General features: G+C 37.4%; 1 protein-coding gene across 2 annotated transcripts in view; it reads right to left on the bottom strand.

Moving 5' to 3' along the window:
* Nucleotides 1–18,183, bottom strand: part of MTHFD2L (methylenetetrahydrofolate dehydrogenase (NADP+ dependent) 2 like) — a 145,345-nt gene that overhangs the window by 96,462 nt on the left and 30,700 nt on the right. For both annotated transcript variants that reach the window (XM_052642089.1, XM_052642090.1), the window contains exons 4-5: nucleotides 5,136–5,288; nucleotides 3,910–4,017 (exon numbers count right to left, since the gene is read on the bottom strand). In XM_052642089.1, the coding sequence (XP_052498049.1) occupies nucleotides 3,910–4,017; nucleotides 5,136–5,288 (261 nt within the window). The remainder of the gene's footprint in view (nucleotides 1–3,909; nucleotides 4,018–5,135; nucleotides 5,289–18,183) is intronic.

Below are 18,183 nucleotides of genomic sequence, written 5' to 3'. Positions count from 1 at the left end.
ATATCCCTGGGTCCATAGGACTCTAAGCAAAATCTTCCATAATGCTCTTTTACAAAATCCCAGCACTAATGCCACTGCGATAGTACCACAACCTCACCATACGTCTTCTAGTGTGATTATCTTTGGCTTTAAAACACAAATGAATCATTAGGGCTTTGAATCTTTTCTGGCAAAGAAATACAGCGTGAGCTGATGCTCAGCATTGTGAGTGTCATCAGAACAAGGTCTATTGATAGGAATTTGCCCAGTTAATCATCCTTCATTATCTCCACTAGCTAACAATGCACATGCAGTCACTCCACATAATCACTGCTCTAACAGACATGGACATTTGAAATATTATCTTTCCCACAGATTCCAGGTTTTCAGTGAGCAGCTCTCAACAACTCATTATACTAAACATATATGTCACCATATTCCTATTAAATGTGCATGAGATTAAACACCACCCATGTTGTGAATTCACCAATATCAGTTATAATATATTACCTTTTAGATACTGTAATTATAAATGGCACCTAGGTGCCACTATAAAAAATGCAAATTTAACCACCTGGCATGTAAGTAACCAGTACTATATCTAATTCTGCTTTTATTCAATTTTTAACATGCATTCAAGTGAACATATCTTACAAAACAAAGTACAGAATATTTATAAAGTCAATGTGTTTTATGACATAGGAAAATCTACTTTTAAATTGCATAAAGAGGAGGGAAATTGACTTTCTTAGACTTAGGTATTTTATAGACAAATAATTCAAAATTGAAATCTATCAACAAATTAGCACACAATATGTTAATAATATAAAGTATAATTTGGAATATTAGAAATCATATTTTTAATAGTTTATAAACTTTATAAATTCTACATTTATGCAAATTATTACACCAAAGATTAGATTTCATCCAAAGAAAAGCAAATAGAAAACCCACCACAAAAAGAAAATAAAATTTCAAATGAAGGTTAAAAATTCATCATTAACCTTGGATTATGTTACTCTAAACTTTTTCATCTGTATGGCCATAGATTATTGCCTTAAGCATAATAATAGAAATAATAGTAATAGCCATGGTTCACATGTACCAAGGGCTTACTTAACTTACTGTCTCAGGCACTGTGAGTAGTGCTTCACATTCAAATCTAATTCAGTTTTTACGATAACCCAGCAAAAATGATACAAATGAGGGAAGTGGAGGCTTACACAGATTAAATGACTTGTCCAAGGATACAGGGCTTGGTGGGAGAGGGGTCTGACTTCAAAATGATCCTCCTAACCAGACAGTCAGCACCCAGCCCCCAGCTCTGTACACTGTTTCCTTGAATGGCCTTGGCTAAGTTACTAAAGTTTCTAAAGCTCATTTCCATTAGCTACAAAATGTGAATATGGATATATTTCAGAATGATTGAGAACAAAATAAGATAGTTCATGAGAAAGTGCTGTGCAAATAATGAAGTTGCATAATGTTGCTTGATATGTTACTGATGAAATAAGATAACAATATGTTGAAAATGAAGAAAAACCTGCCGAGTGACTCTTGGTCAAAATCTTCCAACAAAAATGGTATACTTAGGTAAATCTTTCTGGTTCTTTTACCTTGCTTAACAGAAACTACTAAATAAAGGCAAATATGAGTCAATATCATTATTACATCCTAAGAGATACATAGATGAGCACTAACAGACTATGTTAGAAGTGAATAATTAAGCTAAAGACACATCTACACTACATCTCTTTGTAGGCTACTATCTACAAAGTTCATACTACCAGATTTGGTCTTTTGAACAGCTCTTCAAAACTAAGACTTTTAAAATATTTAATTAATTAACTTTTGGCTGTGCTGGGTCTTCCTTGCTGCATAGGCTTTCTCTAGTTGTGGTAAGCAGGGGCTACTCTTTGTTGTGGTGCACAGGCTTCTCATTGCAGTGGTTTTTCTTTTAGCCCAGTACAGGCTCTAGGCACTCAGGCACAGTAATTGTGGGGCACAGGTTTAGTTGCCTTGGGGTACGTGGAATCTTCCTAGACCAGGGATTGAACCTATGTCCCCTGCATTGGCAGGCGAATTCTTAACCACTGGACCACTGGGGAAATCCAAAACTAAGGCTTTTTAAAGTGACTTTGAGTCACTATCAGGCCCAAGATAACTTTGATTCTCATACACATTTTGATCTGGTAATATTTAAGTCCTTAATCTCAGGAAGGAAAAACAATATTTAACTCTCATAATTCATTCTGCATAAGTGATATGTTATCATTGGGCTTGTTTTCCCATTGGGCTTCATGGTTTAAACAAATATTTCACATGCATTATGTCAACCAAGGTCATAAAATTAGCATAGCTGACCCTTGAACAATGTGGAAGTTTAGAACACCCAACCTCTGTTCAGTTGAGAATCCACCTATAACTTTATAGTCAGCCACTGTATTCATGGTTCCATATTCACTGATTCAACTAACCACAGATTGTACAGTATTGTAGCATGTAAATGTTCAGTGAAAAAAATATAAATGGACTTGTGCAGTTCAAATCTGTGCTGTTCAAGAGTCAACTGTATTTGAAAATGTTAGAACAGGAAACTGGAATTCACCAACATGATAATGTTCAAAAAAATCTTATAGCCATGCATTGGTGGTATGTTTTAGTGAGATGGTGTACATGCGTATACAGATATCTATCAACATGTGATATTTATGCATCTAGTATGTATCTAGTTTTTTCACCTTTCTTTTTTTAATATTTTAATTTTTTATTTTTAATTGGAGGATACTTGCTTTACAATGTTGTGTTGGTTGCTACTGTACAACAATGTGAACCAGTCATAAATATACATATATTTCCTCCTTCTTGAGCCTCTCTAGCACCCATCCCCATCTCACTCCCCTAGATCGTCACAGAGCACAAGGTGAGCTCCCTGTGATACACAGCAACTGCCCACTGATTATCTATTTTACACCTGTAGTGTATATACTGCAATGCTACTCTCTCAATTTGTCCTGCTCATTCCTTCCCCTGCTGTGTCCACAAGTTTCCTCTACATCTGCATCTATATTCCTGCCCTGCCAATAGGTTCATTAGTACTATTTTTCTAGATTCCATATATATGTGTTAATGTATGATACGTGTTTTTCTCTTTCTGACTTCACTCTGCATAGTGGCCCTAGGTTTATCCACCTCAATAGAACAGACTAAATGCATTCTTTTTTATGGCTAGTGATATTCCACTGTATATATGTACCACAACTTCTTTATCCATTTATCTGTGGATAGATATCTAGGTCGCACAGAGTCGGACACGACTGAAGCGACTTAGCAGCAGCAGCAGCAGCAGATATCTAGGTTGCCTCCATGTCCTAGCTATTGCAAATAGTGTTGCAATGAACATTGGGATATATGTGTCTTTTTTAATTGTGGTTTTCTCAGGCTATATGCTCAGGAGTGGGATTTCTGGGTCACATGGTAGTTTTATTCCTCGTTTTTTAAGGCATCTCCATATGATTCTCCATAATCTCTATATGTTTAAGGATATGAAAGAAGTACTTATAGCCAAAAGAAAAAAAATAAGAACAAATGGGCCACATATTTCTAGCAATTCTTTCATACATTATCAAGGCACTCATGTCATTAGATGGAGTAGGAAGTGGCAACCCCCTCTAGCATTCTTGCCTGGAAAATTCCATGGGAAGAGGAGCCCAGCAGGCTACAGTCCATGGGGTCACATAGAATCAGATATGACTGATTAACTGAGCACATGTGCACACATGTCATTAGATGAAGAATAAGGGAAACCTTTATTGCATTAAGCCCACAAACATGCTAAATCACATTTCCAAACACATTTTTATTTGAAGAGCTTAGGAAGTAAGAAGATTGTATTAACAAGAGTGCATAGAATCTCCAAGTGGCACCTACCTCCTGGCCGTTCGTGTTCTCCATCTGTGTGTAAGAGCATGGCAATGGGCATCCCTACATTCTTGGATCTTCCAGCCACAACAACATTTTTTCCAAATGTTTCAATTCCTTAAAACACAGAGTTTGATTTAAATGAAGAATAAACAACAAGAAGCAAAGTAATCATCTGAACAGCTAACTGAGATATTCTTTAAAAACCTCTGATTAAATTTGAATTATTTTGTGAATTGTCTATAATGTTCCAACATTCATTATTTAAAAATATTTCTTTTTATATTTTTTGGTTTTGTCACTTTCCCTCTCATTATATCCTCGTTAAAAAAAAACCATAAACATTTTCAAGTTGTCATTAAATTATTTTAAACATTAAAATTCACATGAAGAGGTAGATGTGTGAAGACTTAAAATATATTAACTATTTATCATAAAACAGGCAAGGTACAACAATGTCAAGATTAACTGGCAACCAAACTTTGACCAAATCTAGGACAAAATGAAGTGGGAAAAAGTATTTTTCATAAAATTTATGCAGTTTACTTCATAGGAGAGAAGCACTAAATGTACAGATTTAGAAAGATCTAAAAGGTAAAGCTTACAGATTTCATACACTTAACTTCTTTGGGGCATAGTTTATTCATAAGTAAAATGAAAAAATTAGAATTAAAGTTTTATAACTATTAAAATCCTATGAATATAATTCTAGGATCTGCTTTCCCTTGAAAGTTCTCTTTCTCAGTTAGAAAAGAACAGATTGGGATGAGGAGATGCTGCCAGAAATGTGACAGTGATGAGGCAAGGGAACCATCACCTGCCTGTTCGAGGGTTTTTGAGAGTATTATTTTATTTAGAGCACAATTCAAGGGCAAGTGTCTACAATGAAAACCTAGGTCATTAGAGATGGCTCAAATGTTCAGCACGTTTTGTTTTTAAAGGTAAGGAAAAACATAACACATTTTGAAAAATGTGTATCAAAATACCTTAAGTTTTTAGTTTTAAAGTAGGGAGATAAATCGATTATTTGGAAAATGCACGCCCTGAAAGCTGAAACAGCAGTTACTTGTAACCTGGTACCAGTTCTTCTCTTATTTCAGATTATTCTTCAATTTCTATAACTTTATCCATTCCTGTAGACTCAAGTTTAATGGCCTATCTTCTTTCACCCTTTCCATCAAGGCAATGTGCAAATGCTCATGTGGCACTTAGGCACCTATGTCCCATAGACCAACCTGTTCTTCTGATGATTTCCCAAACAGCACTAGCAGTGGCAGGTATGAGGGAATGCTGATCAAGACACAGTCTTCCAATGTTAATAATATGAAATCCATCTACATCTTTTTCAGGGGATATTCCATTGCATACTGTCCGCTCATCCATATGGTCTGGAAGTAAATAAAATTGATTTAATTTTACAATTGTTCTTGATCCGGAAGCCTGAAAAATTATATATGAGGGCCTTCAGCCAGATCACTTGTGGTTCAGCTTCAGTTAAGATATATAATCATTACTCTATTCCTTTTCTTGCCATGAAAATATTAAGTCAAAGTGTTCTTGACCAATGGTTGTAATTAACTTCTGTAAGAGTATATGCAGGTACAGAACCAGAAGTGACCAGCCTGGTAAAAAGGAAAAATCTGTAAAATAAAACAATACCAATGAGATCTGGGAATGGTCAGATGATAAAGCTTTGCCGCATAAGTTTGCATATTTAAATCTATGTTTTTCCTATACAAAATATTTCCATGAATAAGCTTCTATTGAATATCACTAGCATTATAGGTTAAAAGGGCTATTAGTGTCAAAAATAGCCGTAAAATCATTAATGCCTAGCTTCCTCCCAAATGACACAAAAGAAAAGCAAATAAAACACATACACACACACATCATTTCCCTGAAGCATTATTACACTGAAATACAAAATATCATTATGGTTTTCTTTTTGAAGGGAAAAGAACATAACTTGAGTAATGAATTAACCAAATGAGATTTGAGATGCCAATCATCTCATTTTGAAAAGTAGGCTCTTAATACTATTCTGTACGGTGTAGCTTAGGTTACCCTAAACCCAACAATTAACCCACATGCCTAAAATACTAAAATAAAGGTGCATATTCTATATAAAAGTTTATTTGTGCATTATACAACGAATGCCACTTACACATAATTTTTTAAACATTATCAATGCCTAAGTTCTAATTGTTTTCAGAGAGCCATGCTTTGTGTCTTTTATCTTTTGTATCCTAAAAGGGACACTTTTGCCATCTTACTTTTGATGGAGCTACTTTCGATTGGAGCTACTTTAAATAGCTCCAATTTGCCATTATTAGACTGCCAAAGTCCTTTATATATGTAAAAGGCACAATTACTCATATTCAAATAGCAATTGGGTCTCAGGAATTCTTTCCAATGACTAGTTTGTCACTTTCAACTACTGTATTCATTCTATAATGTCCTAGCAGAGTAAGCCTCCATGTGTTTTCTCTGAAGATAGAAGATTACTATACGGGTTCTAGCAAAACTTTTTTTAGAATTAAATACTGGAGGACAATATTTACTATTTGAGGACAAAAACACTGGTTCCTTTTAAAATCTGGACGGTGGTGATGATGATGATGATGGAGATGATTCATTTCTAGACACCTACTCATGCAGAAGCTTCATGCCATGAATATTTCTTACAAGAAAATCAAAAGTTTTGTAAATAAAAAAAGAAATAACTGTAATTGAACTCTGCATTATGAGCTATGACTTAAATTAGTTTGTTTCCAAGTTCAAAATTGGCTACAGTATATATAGGCCTATAATATATGAACGGGGGCTTCCCTGGGGGTTCAGCGGTAAAGAATCCACCTGCCAATACAAGAGATATGGATTTGATCCCTGGGTGGGGAAGATTCCCTGGAGAAGGAAATGGTAACTCAGTCCAGCATTCTTGCCTGGGAAATCCCCTGGACAGAGGAGCCTGGTGGGCTACAGTCCACGGGGCCACAGAGTCAAACACAACTTAGCAACTAAACAACAACAACAAATGTATATATGATAGAAAGAATTCAACAAAGGCTCTTCGTAGATTTTGAGAGCCATCCTCTTATCAAGTAAGTCTGAACTATACTGAATTTAGCCATCTACTGGTCTGTGCTGCTTTATGCACTAAAAATTACACATTGTAGTGAATAATACATCTCACACAATAGCTGAAATACTCAGGAAAAATGTAAGCATCTGAAAATTTGGGACAAGCACTAGAAACTGGCAATTACAGACCTGTTCTCTCCTGTGCTTCTTAAACTTTTAACTCAGATCATCATTTCTGAACAATTCTGTCATAATTAAATTTTGTTTAAAAGACAAGTATGTGGACATATAAAAGGTGTGATGTAAAGAATACATGAAAACTGATTTTTAGTGTGGCTATTATTTAATCTAAAGGGAAAAGCCTATGTGAGTAGATTAAAAAGTGTTAAGATCATAAAAATCAAAAAGAAAAAATTTATGGAGTTTTATGTAACTCTACATGCTCTCAGCAGTAAATCAAACCTCACCTACATCCTTTACCAGGAAAGATGTAACTTTTATTATGTAATCTACAGTATATGAAAATAATATGAGTTAATATATCTCATATTCAAATAATGCTTTCTAATGTTCATGTTATCATTATACAGATTTCCCCTTTGGTCTTCATAGTTACCAGGAATGAAGGTAGAAAACATATCTCCATTTTAAAGATGAAGCTCAAAATTTTGAGACTTAGCCAATCTCAAACTACTATTGAGAGGAAAGTCCAGAAATCAAATCCCCATCTCTTTGCACTAAAACAAGCTTTTCTTTCTGTGTTAGATACAAATCATAAATATCAATCTTCTTAAATAACAGTTGTAAACTAATATAAATTAATAGGAGAAAGGGTCCCTATCCCTTCTAATCAAGACATTTGATAATTCTAAAATATCCCAAGGAAGGTAGTGTTTCTTCTTATTGTTGTTGTTCAGTCACTCAGTCAGGAGACTGTGACTCCATAGCCTGCAGCACATTAGGCTTCCCTGTCTGTCACCAACTCCCGGAGCCTGCTCAAACTCATGTCCATTGAGTTGGTGATACCATCCAACCATCTTATCCTCTGTTGTCCCCTTCTCCTCCTGCCCTCATTCTTTCCCAGCATCGGATATTTTCTAATAAGTCGGCTCTTTGAATCAAGTGGCCAAAGTACTGGAGCTTCAGCTTCAGCATCAGTCCTTCCAATGAATATTTAGGACTGATTTCCTTTAGGATTGACTGGTGTGATATTCTAGCAGTCCAAGGGACCCTCAAGTTTCTCCAACACCACAATTCAAAAGCATCCATTCTTCAGCGCTCAGCCTTCTTTATGGTCCAACTCTCACAACCATATATGACGATTGGAAAAACCATAGCTTTTACTATATGGACCTTTGTTGGCAAAGTAGTGTCTCTGCTTTTTAATATGCTGTCTAGGTTCTTCATTGCTTTTCTTCCAAGGAGCAAGCATCTTTTAATTTCAAGGCTACAGTTACCATCTACAGTGATTTTGGAGCCCAAGAAAATAAAGTCTGTCACTGTCTCCATTGTTTCCCCATCTATTTGCCATGAAGTGATGAGACCAGATGCCATGATCTTCGTTTTCTGAATGTTGAGTTTTAAGCCAGCTTTTTCACTCTCCTCTTTCACCTTCATCAACAGGCTCTTTAGTTCCTCTTTGTTTTGTTTCTTCTAGGCCTTCACAGACAACAGTGCTCTTGAATTAGCTAACATCTTCCAGTGGCTCAGACAGTAAAGAATCTGCCTGCAATGCAGGAGACCCAGCTTCAGTCCCTGGGCCAGGAAGATGCCCTGGAGAAGGAAATGGCAACTTATTCCAGTCTTCTTGCCCAGAGAATCCCAGGGACAGAGGATCCTAATCGGTTACAGTCCATGGGGTCACAGAGTTGGACATGACTGAGCAACTAACATGTATGTTAGTACACACACAAAAGCATCAAACATTTTACAGCAAATGCTACCTTTTGTTAAATGAGTAATAGAAATAAATATATTTCGTGATTTTGACTGACTGCTACTGAAAGTCCCGATGTCTCATCCCTGTGGCCCATGACTTGAAAGGAAGAAACAATCACAAGATTCAGTAGCATTAATTTTTTTCCTAATCGTTATAAAACTTTTTGATTCATAGAATACACTGGCAAACAACTAACCAGTTAATATCTTACACAAATGAATGGGAAAACTGGCATTATTCACTTTGCGTGTATTTTTCCCATCTATTTAATACAATGAAAAGTAATTAAATCATGCCAGGAAAAAAAGTCTTCAATTAAATTCATAATACCACAATAGAACAGCTCAGGGAATGTCCTTATGGACCATGCTTTAGAACTATAACACTTAATACATACTTCTGTGATTTATTTATAATATGTTTAATTGCCTTAGGACAAGGAAAAACAACAAAAAGAATACAAACAAATTACTGGCTTATTTTCCATACAAGGATTTTCACCTTACTGTTTAAAAGTACTTATTTCCACTTTCCCAGTGCCTGTTGGATAAGGATAAGCTCATCAGTTCAGTTCAGTTCAGTTCAGTTCAGTCGGTCAGTCATGTCCAACTCTTTGTGACTCCATGACCTGCAGCACGCCAGGCCTCCGTCCATCACCAACTCCCGGAGTCCACCTAAACCCATGTCTATCGAGTTGATGATGCCATCCAGCCATCTCATCCTCTGTCATCCCCTTCTCCTCCCCCCTTCTCCTCCTGCCCTCAACCTTTCCCAGCACCAGAGTCTTTTCAAATGAGTCAGCTATTCGCATAAGGTGGCCAAAGTATTGGAGTTTCAGCTTCAACATCAGTCCTTCCAATGAACACCAAGGACTGATCTCCTTTAGGATGGACTGGTTGGATCTCCTTGCAGTCCAAGGGACTCTCAAGAGTTTTCTCCAACACCATGGCTCAAAAGCGTCAATCCTTCAGTGCTCAACTTTCTTTATAGACCAACTCTCACATCCATACATGACTACTGGAAAAACCATAGCTTTGACTAGATGGACCTTTGTTGGCAAAGTAATGATGTCTCTGTTTTATAATATGCTGTCCAGGTTGGTCATAACTTTCCTTCCAAGAAGCAAGCATCTTTTAATTTCATGGCTGCAGTCACCATCTGCAGTGATTATGGAGCCTCCCCTCCAAAAATAAAGTCTGTCACTGTTTCCAATGTTTCCCCATCTATTTGCCATGAAGTGATGGACCCAGATGACATGATCTTCGTTTTCTGAATGTTTAATGTTAAGCCAACTTTTTCACTCTCCTCTTTCACTTTCATCAAGAGGCTGTTTAGTTCTTTGCCTTCTGCCATAAGGGTGGTGTCATCTGCATATCTGATATTATTGATATTTTTCCTGGCAATCTTGATTCCAGCTTGTGCTTCTTCCACTCCAGCGTTTCTCATGATGTACTCTGCATATAAGTTAAATAAGCAGGGTGACAATATACAGCCTTGATGTACTCTTTTCCCGATGTGGAACCAGTCTGTTGTTCCATGTCCAGTTCAAACTGTTGCTTTCTGACCTGCATACAGGTTTCTCAAGAGGCAGGTCAGGTGGTCTGGTATTCCCATCTCTTTCAGAATTTTCCACAGTTTGTTGTGATCCACACAGTCAAAGGCTTTGGCATAGTTAATAAAGCAGAAGTAGATGGTTTTTTTTTGAATTCTCTTGCTTTTTCGATGATCCAATGGATGTTGGCCATTTGATCTCTGGTTCCTCTGCCTTTTCTAAACCCAGCTTGAACATCAGGAAGTTCACGGTTCACATATTGCTGAAGACTGGCTTGGAGAATTTTGAGCATTACTTTACTAGCGTATGAGATGAGTGCAATTGTGTGGTAGTTTGAGTATTCTTTGGCATTGCCTATCTTTGGGATTGGAATGAAAGCTGACCTTTTCTGGTCCCATGGCCTCTGCTGAGTGTTCCAAATTTGCTGGCATATTTAGTGCAGCACTTTCACAACATCATCTTTTAGGACTTGAAATAGCTCAACTGAAATTCCATCACCTCCACTAGCTTTGTTTGTAGTGATGCTTCCTAAAGCTCACTTGAGTTCACATTCCAGGATGTCTGGCTCTAGGTGAGTGATCACACCATGTGATTATCTGGGTCATTAAGATCTCTTTTGTATAGTTCTTCTGTGTATTCTTGCCACCTCTTCTTAACATCTGCTTCTGTTAGGTCCATATCGTTTTTGTCCTTTATTGTGCCCATCTTTGCATGAAATATTCCCTTGGTATCTCTAATTTTCTTGAAGAGATCTCTAGTCTTTCCCATTCTGCTGTTTTCCTCTATTTCTTTGCACTGATCACTGAGAAAGGCTTTCTCTTCTCTCCTTGCTATTCTTTAAAACTCTGCATTCAAACGGGTATATCTTTCCTTTTCTCCTTTGCCTTTTGCTTCTCTTCTTTTCACAACTATTTGTAAGGCCTTCTCAGACTACCATTTTGCCTTTTTGCATTGCTTTTTCTTGGCGATGGTCTTGATCCCTGTCTCTTGTATAATGTCTTGAATCCATCCATAGTTCTTCAGGCACTCTATCTATCGGATCTGATCCCTTGAATCTATTTCTCACTTCCACTGTATAATCATAAGGGGTTTGATTTAGGGTCATACACGAATGGTATTAAACTGATTTACTCATAGCTTTCTCAGTTGATGGCAATTCCATCCTTCTGTGTTATACAGAAGTTATGCTTACTTGCTAGAAAAATCTGAAGTCATTCTGAACACTTTCACACAGAATATCTAATCAACAAAAATTTATTGGTTCTTCCTTCACATCACATATAGCACTTCACTGGTCTAACCATGTCTAATCTAGTTCAGTTCAGTTCAGTCGCTCAGTCGTGTCCGACTCTTTGTGACCCCATGAATCACAGCACGCCAGGCCTCCCTGTCTATCACCATCTCCCGGAGTTCACTCAGACTCATGTCCATCGAGTCGGTAATGCCATCCAGCCGTCTCATCCTCTGTCGTCCCCTTCTCCTCCTGCCCCTAATCCCTCCCAGCATCAGTCTTTTCCAATGAGTCAATTCTTTGCATGAGGTGGCCAAAGTATTGGAGTTTCAGCTTCAGCATCAGTCCTTCCAATGAACACCCAGGACTGATCTCCTTTAGGATGGACTGGTTGGATCTCCCTGCAGTCCAACTGCAAGAGTCTTCTCCAACACCACAGTTCAAAAGTATCAATTCTTCGGCGCTCAGCTTTCTTCACAGTCCAACTCTCACATCCGTACATGACCACTGGAAAAACCATAGACTTGACTAGAAGGACCTTTGTTGGCAAAGTAATATCTCTGCTTTTGAATATGCTATCTAGGTTGGTCATAACTTTCCTTCCAAGGAGTAAGCGTCTTTTAATTTCATGGCTGCAATTACCATCTGCAGTGATTTTAGAGCCACCAAAAATAAAGTCTGACACTGTTTCCACTCTGGTTCAAGAAGCCATTATTTCTCCTGTGAATTCTTGTAACAGCTAATTCTCTAGCTAATTGTTTCTATATTTGCATCCATATAATCTGTTCTCAAAATAGCAGAGGTTTTATTTTTGAAATGCATGTTTGATCACACCACTCTTCTCAAAACCCTGCTCTTCTTGCTATTCCTCTAACATATCAGGCATCTCCTAGCTTGGTTATTGCTCCTCTGTTTGCCTGGAGGCTTTACCAAAAAAAACTGTCAATTTAGCTAAATCCTTCTTTTTTTTCAAATCTTTGTTTAAATTCCACGTTCTTTGTAATAGTATTCTGACCATGTTATTTCAACATTAGGTTCCATGTCTAATAATGTTGAAGTTGTTTATATTGGACCAAATTTCTCAAGGAAAACAACTATAAACATTGGAAAAATATATTTAAAAAGAACTATCAAAGATGTATTGTACAGTACAGAAAATAAAGCCTATATTTTGTAATAACTGTAAGTGAAACATAAAATTTTTAAACATTTTCAAAAAACACAACTCTCTGAAAGCACTGGAGAGTTACTTGAAATAGATTTGTAAGAGAATGGACATCTGAAAGAAATGTCACTGGAAGAGTTTCCCATTTGAGAGGTTTTTCTAGGCAGAATTTAGATAAAAATCTGTGGTCTTCCTTGCTTAAGGAATCAAAGGACAAAGTTTGGGGCTACTACAGAAGTTGGAAATTGAAGGGGTATATCTATCCAGGAAAAGAGAAAACCACAAAGGGGAGAGTCAAATTGTGTCTATAATTTCTTCCCCAAACTCTGACTGACCCCTAGACAATACACATAAGAGGCAAACCCCAAGAAGCCCATCTAATGCTAAGAGAACTAAACAGAATGCATCTGTGGCTCAACAAGGGCAAAGCAAAGCCTGAAGTCTTCAATGTGATAGGCATTCACGCACACACAAACTTTTACAGCAAACATTATACTTAATAATGAAATATAGACTCTTTTCCCAAGATCAGAAGGTGGCAAAAGTGTCCACGCCCACCATCTCTAATTCAGTATTTTATTGGAGATCCTAGCTGGTGTAATAAGAGAAGGAAAATTAAAAAAAGAAGTCTAAAGATCAGAAAGGATGATGTTAAACTCTCTCACCACAGATGTTGTTTATGCAAAACATTGTAAAGAATATGCATGACAACAAAAGAACAAATAAAGTGAATTTAGCAAGATCACAGAATATAAAGTCAATATCCAGAAAAATAAATTGCATTTCTGTATACAAGAAACAACTAAAATATGAAATTTTAAAAATTCTACTTATAATAACTCAGATCAGATACTTAGGAATAAATTTTAAAATTTAGGGCATGATTTTTATAATGAAAACTACATAATGTTGCTGATGGATGACCTAAATAAATGGAAGGTGTACTGTATTCAGGAGTCCTGGTGGCTCAGATGGTAAAGAATCTGCCTGCAATGCAGGAGACTCAGGTTCCATTCCTGGGTTGGGAAGATCCCCTGGGGAAGGGAATGGCTACCCATTTATACGTTGGAAGATTCAATAATATTAAAATATCAGTTCTTCCAATTTGATCTGTTGATTCAACATAATCGTAAAGACAACCCAGTAAGGTTTTTTTGTAGAAGTTGACAAACTGATTCTAAAATGTATATGGCTATGCAAAGGACTTAGGACATCCAAAGAAATCTTAAAAATGAACAAAAAGGACTTAGGATACCTGACTTTAAGACTTGCTACAAAGCTACAATAATCAGCACAGAGTGGGGCTGGTAAGAAAGTGAAAGTGTTAGTCGCTCAGTCGTGTCCAACTCTCTTCAACTCCATGAACTGTAGCCCACCAGGCTCCTCTGTCCATGGGATTTTCCAGGCAAGAATACAGGACTGGGTAGCTGTGTAGGGATAGACAAACAGATCAATGGAACAGAATAGAGAGCCCAGCTTTAAACGGACACTTACACAGTCATTTGACTATTTACAAAATTGCCAAAAGCAATGTAATGAGAGAAGGAAAGCATTTTCAACAAATAACACTTGAATAATTTGACAGTCATATAGGGAAAAAACCAACAACAACAACAACAACAAAGAGACACAATCCTTACTTCATTCTGTGAAGGAGAAAATTTGCCATATCAAAATGTGTCTCTTTGACATGAGGATTACATTTTATCTCCCTCTTTAAATTCTTTAGCTGCCTAAAGAATTTAGATAAAGGAGTTGTTCCCAGAACAGAGGTACAGAGGTATTACCAGAAATATCTGCAAAGAATATGGGCTAGGAGTGCTGGGGGAACTCTAGGCAGGGCTTAGAAATCAGAGTCCACCCTGTATCCCATTGTTTCTGCGTAGCCCAGCAAACATTTGCTTACTAAACATTTGCTTTTCTGTCTTCAGGTGAATTGCCTGCCTCTCCTCTGAAGTCCCAAACCTAACTGCCAAGAGAAACTGGGGAATGTAAGGAAACACGCATGCTTGGAGTATTTTATTTGTCTGCCGCAAAAAAAAAAAAAAAAAAACAGATCTAAACTAGGGGTTGACAGAATTATAATAATGTCAGAAGACATGGGCTGGGAAAGGCTCTCTGAACCAGTGGCATTTAAGCTAAGACCTGAAAGCTGGAAAAGAATTCAGCTCTGGTACATCTGATAACCAATGTAGTTAAGAGATCAGAGGCTCAATAAAGTCCAATTCAAATAATAAAATGCGCATTATCCTAACATGTCCTCTGTATAATACTCCAAAATAAAAATATAACATCCCAAGTACCCCTCAAACATCCTGATTCTCTGTACCATGCTCTACGTTTTCTCTTTTCCCATAGCATATCAACTTCTAAAAAAATACAGTAATTACTTATTATGTTTATTTTTTATTGTCTATCTCCCCTACTACTCCACAAAGGTAGAAATTTCTGTCCTTTTTTTTCACTAATGTATTCCTAGCACAAATAACAGTGCCTGAAAATTTGTTAAATAAATAACTACAACTACCTTTGATTTATAAATGAAGATACTGAGACAAATGAGTGGTAAACTGGAAACAATTAGAGTAGACTACTGCAAGGAAAAGGTGCCTGATTCTCCTGCAATCTCTGATATCCATCTTTCACAAATACAATGCAAAAAAAATCAAAAGTAGCTTTCACTAAAATCTTGATTTGTCAATAGCTGCATCTACATTATTAAATATTTGGCATTTTTACACTCTCCAATATAAATTTAATGTGTAAAAGATTCATGTTTCTTTGTTTTTCATTTATTTCTTCCTTTCAGGACTTGAAAAATAAGAAATCTCAGGTAAAGCTTTATGCAAATATGTTAAAGTCCAAGTGTGGACAAGACCCCTGGAAATTCACTCATTTATTCACTCAACAAATATTTGTAGGTTTACAATATTTAAATGATTATTGAGTGTCTACCATGTGCCTACCATTGTTCTAAAGTGAAAAGTTAAAGTGTTAGTCTTTCAGTAATGTTCGACTCTTTGCAACCCCATGGACTGTAGCCTGGCAGACCCCTCTGTCCATTGAATTCTCCAGGCAAGAATACTGGAGTGGGTTGCCATGTCCTTCTCAAGGGGATCTTCCCAGCCCAGGGATCAAACTGGGTCTCCTGCACTGTGGGCAGATTCCTTACTAACTGAGCCACCAGGGAAGCTCAGCACTATTCTAAGGGTTTAGAATATATAAGTGAATCAAACAAACAAAACTCTTATCCTCTGGAGCTCACATTTTAGTCAATCATTTAGCTGTAGCCTCTTGATGAGCTGGGCTTCCCTAGTTGTGGCTCAGATGGTGAAGAATCTGCCTGCAATGCGGGAGATCTGGATTTGATCCCTGGGTCCCTGGAAGATCCCCTGGAGAAGGAAATGGCAACCCACTCCAGTATTCTGGCCTGGAGATTCCATGGACAGAGAAGCCGGGTGGGGTAACAGTCCACGGGGTCACAAAGGGTCTGACATGGCAGAGTGACTAACACACTTTCGCACTCTTGATGAGCTAATTATTTTCCCAGAGTAAATACAGTTTTGGAAGCTGTGTTCACGGTTCTCAAACCAGTACATAATATTATTTAAGTTACACCCTCTGGGTTCTACGTCAATGTTTCAAGACACAAAATACGTATCAGATGCTTACCTCTTGCCCAATATCATTTAAGAGTTGTTACAGCATCAAGCAGTGACAAGACAAAAAGGCAATGGGAAGTGACTCGAGTCTCACTGTATTACTCCACCCCTAAATCTGAGAAGACAGTAGAACTCGGAGGCGGAGTGGATGCCCAGAAAGGGGTGGATCTGGCTCTCCACCCTCTCTTAGCCTCTTTCTCCTATAGCCACAGAAACTAGGCAGACATTCCTAGGCAGGCTGACTTCACAGGCTCTTTAAAAAGTTAATGAAGTGGGAACCTACACATCACGCAAAGGTTTGACCTTTATAAGTTTCTTGAGTGATGTGAAGAGTAGACGGAGATCCAAAGATTGCATTATTCTTCAGAAGTGGTGTTGAAGACACCCTGGTTTTCTAAACCCTTCGATTTCTAGACACTATACACTTCTGTCAAATACATTGTACTGAACTGGAAGCTATGTCTTTTCCACAGAGGAAACAGTCTGATAACCGAGCATATCTATTCCAATGAACTCCTTTAACACAAAAGGGAAAAGAAGAGATACTGTGTTTCAGGGACTTCCTGGCAAAGTTTTTAAGGATAGTGTGTCTCAAATTGTTTTCTAACCACCCCTTTACCCTAGTGACTATCACAGAATCATATATAGATTGTATTCTAGGTAAATATTTTTTTGAACTGGAAAAAGAACAAAGAGGGTCTGAGAGAAATCATTTAAACACTTCTCTTTAAAGAATTCTACAAAGAAACATCCAGACATTTCAAAGGGTCTTTTGATTTTGGTGAATTCCTTATCAAAGCCAAAAGCACTCAAAAATAGTTAAGGACATTATGACAGAGGAAAGAGAACAATAGGAAAAAAAGAAGCAACGATTGTTGTTCTAAGAAATTCCAGACTGTGAAGATACTTTGAGAAGTAAATAATCTCAAGTTTCATGATATAGTCTGTTTAGGATAGCAACTGCTCAAAAAGACAATTATATAGATCTGAGGGACTAAAATAACTCTTGGGATGATTTCCCTTTGGAAATAAATAGGAAGAAACACATATGGCTACAGGGACCAACCAATCTCACTGATATATAAAGCACATCAAAGTGATTTACTCAGCTTTCTCTATAAAACATTAAACAAAACACACACACACACACAAACAGTTTGCTTAACGCTGCCATCATGTGGTTATCATAAGCTAGAGCAGGAGAATTTTCCATTTTGTTCCCCTGTGCTGTGCTGTGCCGTGCTTAGTTGGTTGTATTTGACTCTGCAACCCCATGGACTACAGTCCATTAGGCTCCTCTGTCCGTGGGGATTCTCCAGGCAAGAATACTGAAGTGGGTTGCCCTGCCTTCCTCCAGGGAATCTTTCCAACCCAGGGATTAAACCCAGGTCTCCCTCATTGCAGGCAGATTCTTTACCAGCTGAGCTAGCAGGGAAGCCCTTTGTTCCCCTACCTGCCCCTCATACAAATTCTCTGAAAAAAGTCTTACCTATAAGAAAAAATTTTTAAGTAGATGAGTGATTTGCAGCGATGACTTTGTTTCTTGGGCTTCCCTTGTGACTCAGCTGGTAAAGAATCCATCTGCAATTCAGGAGACCTGGGTTTGATTCCTGGGTTGGGAAGATCCCTTGGAGAAGGGAAAGTTTACCCACT

Source organism: Budorcas taxicolor, chromosome 6, assembly GCF_023091745.1.
Source record: "Budorcas taxicolor isolate Tak-1 chromosome 6, Takin1.1, whole genome shotgun sequence".
NCBI classification, from domain to species: Eukaryota; Metazoa; Chordata; class Mammalia; order Artiodactyla; family Bovidae; genus Budorcas; species Budorcas taxicolor.
The sequence above is the reverse complement of the archived record's forward strand: the minus strand, read 5'-3'. Positions and strand labels throughout refer to the sequence as shown.